Source organism: Leptopilina heterotoma, unplaced genomic scaffold (assembly GCF_015476425.1).
Source record: "Leptopilina heterotoma isolate Lh14 unplaced genomic scaffold, ASM1547642v1 Lhet_46, whole genome shotgun sequence".
In the NCBI taxonomy this organism is placed as follows: Eukaryota; Metazoa; Arthropoda; class Insecta; order Hymenoptera; family Figitidae; genus Leptopilina; species Leptopilina heterotoma.
This window is the reverse complement of record NW_025111092.1, coordinates 1,318,544-1,331,106: the sequence shown is the minus strand read 5'-3', so window position 1 is coordinate 1,331,106 and position 12,563 is coordinate 1,318,544. Positions and strand designations below refer to the sequence as shown.

The 12,563-nt window shown below is 20.8% G+C and overlaps 1 protein-coding gene across 7 annotated transcripts in view; it reads right to left on the bottom strand.

Annotated features, from left to right (window-relative positions):
- Positions 1 to 7,011: 7,011 nt before the first annotated feature.
- Positions 7,012 to 12,563, bottom strand: part of LOC122507326 (whirlin) — a 240,588-nt gene continuing 235,036 nt past the window's right edge. For all 7 annotated transcript variants that reach the window (XM_043619982.1, XM_043619986.1, XM_043619987.1 and 4 more), the window contains 2 exons: positions 11,894 to 11,972; positions 7,012 to 8,656 (listed from right to left, as the gene is read on the bottom strand). In XM_043619982.1, the coding sequence (XP_043475917.1) occupies positions 8,514 to 8,656; positions 11,894 to 11,972 (222 nt within the window). In that variant the 3' untranslated portion in view covers positions 7,012 to 8,513. The remainder of the gene's footprint in view (positions 8,657 to 11,893; positions 11,973 to 12,563) is intronic.

The window sequence follows — 12,563 nt, the reverse complement described above, 5'->3', positions numbered from 1 at the left end:
AAAGAAAATTTTTTTTTAAATATACACGATATTTTTAATATTTTATAACAATTTTCCAAAAAATGCAATAATTTTTTTTTTTAATTTTATACAAACTTTTCAATACAAATTTATTTAAGTATACAAATTTTAATTCAAATTTTAAAAATGAAATTCGCATTTCAATATTAGATTCAAAATGCAAAAAAGCACAAATTTTTTTCAAATTTTATTTCTAAAAAATTTTTTAAGTTATTTTTAACAATGACAAGTTTTTTTTACAATAAAGTTTGAAACAAAGTAGTTAATTAAAATATAAATATTAATTGGTTGAAATAAAAAAAAGTTACCTAATTATAAATTTTAATTTATGTAAAATACATTACAATAAATTATTGAGCGCAATTTTTCAAGAAAATTTCCTACAATGTTTTATGCGATAATTAATAATTATTTTTTGGTATTTCACGCAATTAATTTGGTAGAGCGAGCCAATTGATAATTATTGCAATAATCGTGTGATGATTTTGAGTCAAAGAGTTTAAAAAGAGTCCCTGAAAATTGCACGATGAATTAAAGCAAGACACATTTTTACTATTTTCTATTCTAAGTAGTACATGTTTTTTTTTCTACTGAAAGAATTACAGATATCGCAGTCTCAAGATTTCAGAATCGACTCATTTTTTACTTTTCTTTTATCTTCTACTCTTTTAAAATTAGTCATAACATTTTTGAATAAATAAAATTTTTAAATTTTTAATTAAATTGACTGTAAATATTTATAAATTATAATTTTTTAAAAATTAAAAAAAAATTTTATTTGAATTTATTAATTTAATTTTCTTATAAAAATAAAAAAAAATATTAAAATAAAAAATGAATAAAGTATTTTTACTTTTAAAATAAAAAACTTTCTTTCATTTTCTTGGCAATATTTTTAATTAGTTAAAACTTAATTGATTAATTTCGATTTATATTAAATTTATAAACACAGTTTAAATTTAAAGAGAAGAAATAAGATTTTAGACAAAAAATTTATTTCGTTTATAAGAAATAATGAATTTTTTGTCATTTAATTGAAAACTAATGAATTATTTTCATTTGATTAAAAAATAATAAAATTACTTTTTAAAATTTATAAAATATTTTCAAAATTGAATAATTAGCATATTGTTAATTAAAAATACTAAAAAAATATTTATTTAAAAATGAGAATAAGAAGTGAATTTCTGAAATCTTCGAGATGTCTTCAAGGTACACGCATGTAGATTAATTATAAAGGTAAAGTTTCATTGAAAAAATAAACATTTTGCTAAAACTTCTTTTTTTTTTGAAAAGTTGTCTAGAATCTGTTATACTATTTCACATTTCTTTTTCATTGTCTCACTAACAATTTAATTCACTATAGCAAAAATTTTCTATGGCCTCTCGTTAACTATATCGCTGGAAATTATTTTCTTTTTTTCATACAAGATGTCTGCTTTTATATTTATAATAATATACATTTTTAAGAAGATTATCATTTTCTTTTTTACATTTGAGAAAAAAAATGATTTTCTATTCCAGCATTTAGAGAGAAGTTTATATACGTATATTTACAAGTATTTGGAATTTTGAGAAAAATTTACAATAAAATATGAAATACAATTTTTTTTTATTATTTCTCCAAAAGCATTTTATTTATTTTTACATTTTATTTACTTTCAACAAGATAGAAAAATAAAAATGTTACATAAATATTGAAAGCAAAAATATTCGAAAATTATTCTATAGAAATATTCAGAAAATATTCCAAAAGTATTCTGAGCGAAAATATTCCAAAATTATTCGAAAGAAATATTCAGAAAATATTTCATTCGAATAATTTTCGAATATTTTCGCTCTGAATACTTTTTTTAATTTTTTATTAAAAAATTATTGCAAAAAAATATTCCGAAATAATGAAAATCATTTTATTGGAAAATTTAATTAATTCATAAAAAAGCAAATAATTAATTTATTCATAAAAAATAATAAACAATTAATAGTGAACAATTAATATTAAAAATAAATAATTATCATCAAATTTTAATTTGTATAATAATTTTGTAAATATTTTTACTTTACAAATACTTTGTCAATTTTTAATAAAATTAATATTTAAAAATTACGTTTCAACAATATTTTTCAAAGCGTAATTTTTCAAACAGAAGGACAAAAATTCTAAAATTAAAAGACAACCAGAAAAAAATAGAAATACATTAAAAATTAATACAAATTTCGAAGTTACAAACATATAAATTTATTGCCTTAAATGAAATAAAATAAACTGATGAGATAATTAAAAAAAAATCAATTTCTTTTAGCTCATAAATGACGACTTCAAATATATTATTTGAATCTGAATAAAAAATTCCAATAAAATGCTTGAAGAGAAAATAAAAAAAAATGAGAATCACTTGAGCTAGGAATAATAATTAGTAGTAAATAAAAAATACAGTTCGATGTACTTTGAAAATCTTATAAATATTTCAAAAAAAAAAAATAAAATAAAAAAAGTCCTTATAATTGCGAGCATCATTTCAAAGGATCGCTTCTCATAAACTAAATGCTGGAAATGTCTCGTTGGAGATGAATTTTTTGGGGACTCTTAATGGGTCTTCCGTGGGTGTTTTTTTTAAAGGACTGTTGGGCGTTTTTTGTTAAATCGTCCATTGTCCCATCGCAGTAACATTATTCAACATGTAAAGCAGTAAGGCATTGTTGGATATGTCAGCTGAAAATTTCCGGCCATTCGGACTGCGCGTTTCGAAAGCTTACAAAAATATTTGTCTCTCAAAGCCCGTTTTGCCGAGTTTTCTGTGTTTTCTGTTTTTTTTTTTTTTTTTTGGTTTTTTATCTTTATATATTTTTTTTATTTTATTTAAATTGTTTTTGTTTACTTTTTGCTTTGAAGAAGATTCGTCCAGAAAAAAAGTTTACCTCTACCACTCCTTGAACCGATACGTAGCAAAATTTTTAATTTTCACAAAATTTTTACAAGTGAATTTTATTAATTTTTTCATGAATAATGGTTCCAAGAAAAAAATTTATTCATTTATTTATTTATTCATGAGGTGAAAAAAAAAGATTAAAGAGATAAAATAGCTGTTGTTTTTCAACTCTTTACAAAATTTTTTACCTGATTTGTATTCAGAATTGGAAACAAATTTTTTGCAACAATAAAAACATTTTTTTAATTATTCTAAAATAAAAAATAGTTTATTGATTACAAAAAAAAAGTTACAAAAAAAATATTGTTTTAAAATTATCATTAATTATCAGAAAATAATAATGGAACAAAATTTTTCTTAGCATAATATTTAGTTAAAAATTTGAGTACTTTTGTACCACAGGGATATTTTTTAGTCCATTTTTACAAATAAATAAAAAAAAATTGATGTTAAATAAATAAAAAATTAATTTCTCCCTTTCAAGAACCATTATTCGTTAATTTTTATATGAAAATTTGTTATAAATATTTAGTGTAAATTAGAGAGTTGCTGACTGAAAGCAGTGCGTATTTTCAAGTTCTTTGTGCGTGCTATTTTATAAAGACAGTGAGTAGAATAAAATCCGATGTGTATACCAATTTGAGAATCAACCCCCGCACTCCATATTCAATTTCATTCGCTAATTTTCAAAATAAAATTTTTCACGACATTGGTTCTTCCATATACAATTATTAAAAACATTCACTCTCTCTTTCTCTTTTTCTCTCTTATTATTAAAAATTATAAATAATAATTACAATATACTCCGGTTTTCTCACAATTTTGCTTATAGCTTAGTAATTAATAATTGCAAAGTTCCTCACTTTAAAATAATTATATACCAAAAAGAGAAATTTCTAACTAAATTGAATTTTTAATTTAATTAATTAAATAAGTTGTTATTATTACTATTTTTAATAATTAATTTATTGCATTACTATTCATGAGAAAAACGTTAGACTAAATAAGATTTTAAACTTTGTAATTAAATGAATTTATTAATTTACTAATTTATTAAGTATTATTATTATTGCTATTATTATTACTATTTGAATTATTAATTTATTGTTGCGATTTCCTTGGGAGAAATGTAATTCACGGGAAAAAGGTAAATTACAAGAATTATCGTTTATTTAAAATGTAAAATTATAAAAAAAATATAATAAATTAATAATATAAAAATTCTGAGATAAATTATTATAAAATTTATCATTATAAATAAATATTAGGTACAAATAAATTGTTATAAAATTTATAATTAGAAATATAATTTTAAACAAAAAAGCAATTTTTTTAATTCGTTAAAATACTTAAAAATACTACATTTCTTCACAGAATAGATTTTTTATTGTTTGGTGCTAAAATTTTGTTTTATACCTCGATTGTTAAATTACGAATTATAATTAAAAATATATTTTTTTCAATTAGTTACAATATCAATAATTATATAGAAAAAGTTTTTTTCGATCAGGCGAAATATCACTTTTTTAATCTTTTTTTTTATCTAATTCATAAAGTATAAGGAAATTTATTTATCAATTAATATTATATGAATAACAGTAATAAAAAATAATAAATTAATGAATAATACTGAATAAATATTATATTTATATTATATTTTTGGGTAACGTTGCAAATATATGTAATAAATAATAATAATAATAATCCAAGTGTTGAAAACTATGAATAATTATGTATCGTAAAATGCAAATTTTGGTCTTTAATTCAAAATTGTACAAAAAAGCAAAATATTTTCAAGATTTTTTTTTAATTTTGCAAAAATGAGGAACTTTGCAAGTTTATTGCACTACTTTGGCACATTTCCAACTTAATGGTCCTAGTAAAAGATAGTAGATAATATAACTATACATTTATACACTCGCGCATAGGCATTTTCTCAAAAAAAATTTGCTTGGCTTTCTTGTACGTTTTTTCTGCAATTATTTTTCACATATTGCACTAATTTTGCAGTAACCAGCATTGTCGAAAAATTGCCAATTATCGTCTTTCTAATTATTAATACAAAACTTAACTTACTTCAAATAATTACATTCTTAGGACCAAGTTTTCTTTCTATAAATTTAAATACAGTGACTACGAACGTAAATTTTTTTTTTATCAAATATCAACATTATTAAAAATATAGGAATAATATTAAAATATAGGAATAATATTTAAAAATATAGGAATAATAGTAAAAATATAGAAATTTACAAAATAATAGACTAATGAATTAATTACAATAACAATTAATTAACAGAATTAATTAATTAATTAATTGAATTAGTTAATTTAACAATTTTAATCGAATACTTCAGAATTAGTCTCTATACTATCCATATAATTGAAATAAACGTTTTCAATTACATAATAACAATAATTTATTTACAATTTTTCTATTTAAAAATTTTTTTAAAAACTATTTTCAATATACTTTCAACTTGTAAAATAACTTATAAGAAAATTATGTATATAAATAAATAAATAATTTTTACAATTCTATGTTCAATTTTCAGTTCTTCTTAAAAAGAGATTAAAAATTATAAATCAGTAATAATAAATTTAACATAATAATATATTTAATAATACAGTTATAAATAATTTTTAATGTCCTTTTTCAAATTTAATAATATAAGTTTTTTAACATATATATATAAATATAATTTAAATACTATAAATAACAATATTTTCATTACTTAGACGATAATCGGCGATTTAACGTTTCTGACATAATCAATATTTCAACTACGGATTATAATAATATTGCGAGCTAAAATGTAACTTTTTGAAAATATCGTATTATATATATTTATTTTTTTTTCTTTACTTTTGCGTGTGTACTTTTCTTGAATTTTTCTAAATACATTTGCAAAAATTTCGCTTTTAGCATATTTTACAATTCCACTACTGCAATTTTTTCGGCAATATCAGGTATTTATATTCATATACTATATATAATATTTAATCTATATTATATATAATATATATCTATATATATATATAATTTATGTATCAGTAATTCAGTACTAATATTAATATACTTTGTAAGCATCAACAATTCCCATAATAAGTCTATTATATTGTATACGACACGTGGCACACGATGAAAATCATAAGAGTAAAATATTTATTTGAATTTTTCAATTTTTACAAGAAACGACAAAAAAAAAATGAAAAGAAACGGAAAATTTACAGTAACAAATTTTTCAATTAAATTCGTTTTCTATTTTTTTAACACTATTTATCAGAATTAATTTATTTTCTCCATTTTAAAACAATTAATTCTTTACTCTATTTTTCAGAATCAATTTAATTTTTTTTTATTTTTCAAAGCTTTTATTTATTCTGTTAATATTTTTCTTTCTTTTAATTAATTACTGTTAATATTCTTTTTATTCATTTTCATTCATTTTCATTTATTTTCATTTATTTTCAGAATAAACGGTTATTATTATTTTCATTTTTAATTATTTATTTTTTTATTATTCTAGGTGGAAAAATGTTGAAAAATGAAAACTTTAATAATTTTTTACTTCATATGCTTCTCATCAGGTTCCAAGAAACTTTTTTTTTTAACAGATTAGGTCAACAGTGAATAATATACATTTTCTCGTTAAGAAATTCAAATAATCGTGTGCGTAAACTGTGTCATTTTTTTTCTCTCTTTGCTTCAATAAGTTAATTGAATCGTCAAAGGAAAATTAAAATTTAAATCATGAGAATGTAGTAAAATACGAAAATTCAAATAAAAATAATGAATTATTATTTTTAAATTATTTCCATAGTTTGGAAAAAAGTAAAGCGAAACAAAAAGAAGTTCAGGGGGGAAAATTAATTTTATTAATAAAAATTTGATGACAAAATGAGAATATAGAAAAGAGAATAAAAGAGAAAGGTGTGGAAAAAAATTGATCTTTCAAATGATGGTTAATAAATAATAAAAAATGTTAAAAATAATAAATAATAAAAATAATAAATAATGAAAGTAATAAATAATAAAAGTAATAAATAACAGAAATAATAAAGAATAAAAATAATAATAATAAAAAAAAATAATAAATGTATAATGAAAGAAGAAAAAAATAAAAAAATGTTGGCACAGTAGACGCATTTTTTCTTTTACTCGTCAATCATATTCACTGAGTCTTTATAATACTGAATGCAAATTGTTACCACAGTTTATTATAATATTTCTCTCTCCTTCTCTCTTTCTCTCTCTCCCTCTCATCCATTATCACTTAAAATGTAGGATCTTTAAACTTAAATTTTATAGGTAACTTTGTTTCTTCATTTATAAGTCTCTTTAATATATACGATTAAAAGCTTCAAAATCAGATTTAGCGTAAATTTTTCCCACCACCAGGGTCAGTTTTTGTTTAGCAATATTGTTCATATTTATTTATATTTTTTTACAGTACCTTGTTTCTTGAGAGTCTTTTGGCATGTTGTTAATATATCATGACAATAATTGGCGGTCATACAGCTTCAGAATTAAAGAAGAAATAATTTCGTTTTATTTTCCTTCTTCTTATTATTCTCTTCCGTTTACCGTCGGCTGTGTGTCTCTTTCTTTTTTCTTATGATTTATTTTGTACTTTTTTTCACATGCTTCTCTTTTTGGATATTTGAAGAATCAAATGAAGTGTCTCCTTATCTCCTTGTGGTTCTTTTTTTTATTCTCACGAAAGGGGAATTTTTTTTCTCTTTATGGTTTTTCATTCTTGAAAAGGAATTTTTTCTCCTTGAGATTCTTTATTCTGACCAAGTGGAAAATTTTCTGTTTTTAGTTTTTTGTTCTTTTCCAGCTTTTGGTTTTTCTTTCTGACAAAATAGAAATTTTCCTGTTGTTGATTTTTCATTCTGGCAAAATAGAAATTTTTTTGTTTCTGGTTTCTCATTCTGCCAAAATAGAGTTTTATTTTTACAGAAAAGAATTTTTTCTCCTGGTTTTTATAATTTACAAAACAAATTTTACTCTTTCCCATTTTTACATTCTTTCTGTTTAAAATCATAAAAATTGTTTCTAATTTTATTTGAATTATTTTTTGTGTTTATTATATTCTCGAATATATTTTCTTCTTCCCTCTTTTCTTGCTAATAATAATTTCTTCCACCTTCTTGATTATTTTTCATGTTGAATTTTTGTTTCACTAGTTGGAGTATTTCTTGTCCTCTTATTACCAGTCTTTTTCTTGGAGATTCTTTAAACGATTCTTTCTTTTTTTTCTCACATTTTTTGTTGTTGCTCTTCACGCTTTTCTATTTTTGCTTCGTTTGCTAATTTCTTACTTCTTTTCTTTTCTTTCTTACTTTTTTGTTCTTGGTTTTGTTTCAGCGAACTCGTTTCTATTTAACCACATGACTAGGAGATAAAGAAGTAGAAGTGGAATTCTCATTTCGAATCCAATCACTTTTTCATTCGGCACCTTCTTGTTCTTCAGCATCCAAATCGACTTTTCTCAAAACAAGTACTCTGGGGGCTCTTTGCTATGGTACATCAGACTCCGAGGTGGGAGATTCCTGCTACGCTTCTAAGAAAATCAAGGCTGTTGGTTTCGGCTCCAAGTTACTCTTCTTGGCCTCAACAACAAGGAACTCGATGTCGTTACGATCCCTTCGCGCCCAGGACTCGGCTATCAGTCTCGCCACTTCCTGATGATGTAGTCCTGAAACATTTTATTTAATATAGTCCAACTTTACCCAAATGAGATTCACAAAAAATTACTTTCTTTATTTTTACTTAATTGTAGAAAAATTAATTCTATAAAAAACTGAAGAAAAAAAAATTCCAAAAATCTGGGTATATTATTAATAATTGTTGTATTGCCGTAATCTGTTTACAGTTTTAAGTTAGTTGTTGATTGCTTTTTTGTTTCCTAACTTTTTTTAAAATTTTTCTTTTTAAATATTTTCAATTTTAAAATTAATGTATTAAAATCATTGAATTCTTGCAAAGAATCTTATGAAAAAATTTCAAGAGTAAATATTTAAAAATAATTAAATTCTTTCGAGAAATTCAATTAAAGTTGTTTCGAAAATTATTGAATTTCTGTAAAGAATATTATTAAAATTAAGCATATTTAAAATAATTGTATTCATCAGAAGAATACAATTGAAATTTTTTTGAAAATAATTGAATTCTTTCAATTTTTTTGACGAATATATTTAAAAATTGCATTAAAAGTCATTTAATTTTCATATAGAATTTTTTTAAAATATTTTGAGAATAATTGAATTATTTTTAAAGAATTTTAAATTCTTGTTGAAATTGAATTTTATGGAAATTTTTTAAAATAATTAAATTCTTTTGTGTAATTTTATTTAAATTGGATTAAAAATAATTTAATTTCTGCAAAGAATTTTAGTATTTATAAAAAATAGTTGAATTGTTTCGAAGAATTTATTAAAATTTTAAGAAATAATTGAATTTTATGGAAATTTTTAAATTAATTCGAAGGATATATTAAGATTTTAGAAAATAATTGAATTCTTTTGAAAAATTTTATAACTTATTAAGAAAAAAATTAAATTCTTTCGTGAAGTTTTATTGGAAATAATTGAATGTTTGCAAAGATTTTACTATTTAAAAAATAATTTAATTCTTTAGAAGGATTTATTGAAATTTTAGAAAATAATTCTTGAAAATAATAAATTCTAAAATAATAATTCTTCTAATTGAATTCTTTCGTGAAATTTTATTAAAATTTTGTTAAAAATAATTGAATTTTTGTAAAAAAAATTTACTATTTATAAAAATAATTGATTTCTTCCATAGAATGTTATTATTTATATAAAAATAATTGAATTCTTGCGAAGAATTATATTAAAATTATTGAAAATATAAATTTTGTTTTTCCCTGATAGATCGCTTTTTCTAAAAAAAATATTTTCTAATCCTTTTTGTCTAAAAAAGTGATTTCTAATGAAATCTGTTTTTAAAAAAAAGTTTTTCTAAAAAGTTATGATTCCTAATATTTATTTTCCTAAATTTTGTAAAATTCTATAATTTTGATAAATGTTAGAAAATTGTAAACAAAATTGTGTTTAAGAAATAGAAACTATTTTGCATATTTTCTGTTTCCTAATCACAATTTTGTTTACAAAATTAAAAGTTTCTTTTTGAAAAAGTAGACAATATTTTATAAAATTACTATTTCTTATCACAATTTGTTAAAAAAATTATATTCTTTTTTGAAAAAAATAATAATTTGCATCATTTTTATACCAAAATTTCCAAAATTAATTTATTTATAAAACATTTTTTTTGAAAATTTTAAATATCTTTAGGAAAAAAATCCCTATGATTAGAAAAAAAATTTTGAGAAAATCAAAACCAAAACTTCATAGATTCGATTCTTTTAATTCTCTAATGAAGAGATGTTTGTTCTTTAACAAATTCAATTATTTTCAATTCAATTTTACAAAATTTAAATCAATCTGACAATTATATAAAAAAAACTAATTTTTAAATTTAAGTATTTTTAAAGAATTGAATTCAAATTTTTCACAATATATTTAATGTTTTTATAATTTTTAAATAAAATTATTTGATATTTACCTAAACAATTTTTTAAAAAAATATACAACTATTATTAATTTCTTCACAGAAATTGGAATTTTCAAAAGTTTTAATTTAAAACCTTCTGAAATTCGATTATTTCTTAAAATTGCAATGATTTTTAACTGAAATCTCTTTTAAATATTCAATTACTATTAATTTCTCGCAGAAATTAAAAATTTCAGCCTTCTGAACTTCAATTATTTCTGAAAATCTTAAGTTTTCACCTCAAATCCCAATTTTAAGTTAATTATAATCAATACCTTTAAGAAAATTATTTTAGAATTTAATTATTTAAAATAAAATGTATTTTTTTACGGAAATAAGAAAAAGATGGTGTTCTTAAAGAGTTCTAAACCTTCAAATGTACCTACGAAATTTATTTATTTAATTTTAAAATTAAATTTTTATAACAACAATTTTGAGTCACTTTAAAAATAATATTTATAAAGTTTCTAAATCTAAAATGTAAGTCTTTAATTTTTATTGCAATCAATAATATATGAAAATACTTTTAATCAAAAAGTATTTTTTTTCATTTGAACGAATAAAACTTGTGGATTATAAAAAGTTAGGATTTTATAATTCATTGTAATTCAAAATTTTTAAAAGTGAACAAAAGTTCTAGGATAATTGAAGATTTTTTTAAACTTTTTAAAAAAATTTTTTTTGAATTCTACCGAAAAATTCAATTAAAATTGCAGATATTGGAATAATTGAATCCCTGCTAAGAATTTTATAATTTATGAAAATAATTAAATAATTGAATTCCTGTGAAGGATTTTATTAAATAAGTTTTGAAAATAATTAAATTCCTGCGTTGGATTTTATTTACTTTTTTTTAAATAATTGAATTGTTTCGAAGAATTCTATTAAAATTTATGAAAAAATTGAATTTTTTTTGAGAAATTTAGTTAAAAAGAATAATTGAATTCTTATAAAAAAATGTTATGAAATTTTTCAAAAATAATTCAATTCTTTGAAAAAAATTTATTAAAATTGTATTGAAATTGAATTATATTCGTAAATAATATTATTAAAATTTTTGATAATAATAAATAATAATAATTAGTTAAGGGCATTTGAACCATTATGACGTCATAGGTTCTGCAAAGCATGTGTTTTAAGGCTGTGACGTCATCATGGTTCAAATGCCCTTAATACATTAATTTTTTTAAATTTAAATCTAAAAGGTTCTAAACTTTTGAAATTAAAAAGTAAATAGCAAATAAAAAATAGTATTGATATAAAAAAATATAGAAATAAATAAAGGAGAATAAAAATAGTAATTTGTTGTTTAATGCAGTAATGAAATAGTGATTGAGACATTATTGAGGGTATTAACCTTCGACCTTGTGTCCGTCGACTTCGAGAATGAGTTGACCCACCTCGAGGCCACCAGCTTCATAAGCTGCTCCATTGTCCTGAAACATATTGAAAACCAAAAAGATCTTAATGCATTATACAATTCGCAGCATATACATATAACTCTTCTATTCTTGATCAATAGAAAGACGTCAATTTAAACTTCTTCGAGTTTCATATAAATGATCCTTAAGGGCAAGTGCCATTGATCTACTAACACCAGATGATAATGCTTCTTCTCAGACATTATCGTCAGAAATTGACATACATTGTACAATTTTTTTTTCTTTACTATTATTATTATTTTTTTTCTTTTTTTCTATGACTAAAGAAATTAAATTCTTTATAAAATCGCCAGTATATTTATTATTGAAAAAAATTACAGAAATATTACTAAAAAAATTATTTACCCATAACAAATAGTTTCTAATGCATTTTTATCTTTTTTTTAAATATTATTTTCAATAACTAAAAATATTAAATTCTTTATTATGAAGTCACCATTATTTTCATTGTTAAAAATTACAGAAATATCACTCGAAAAATATTTACTATATTGAAAGAGTTTCAAACAAATTTTCCTCTTTTTTTATAAGAACCAAAAAATTAAATTTTTCATGAAATCACGATTATTTTTATTTATTAAAAAT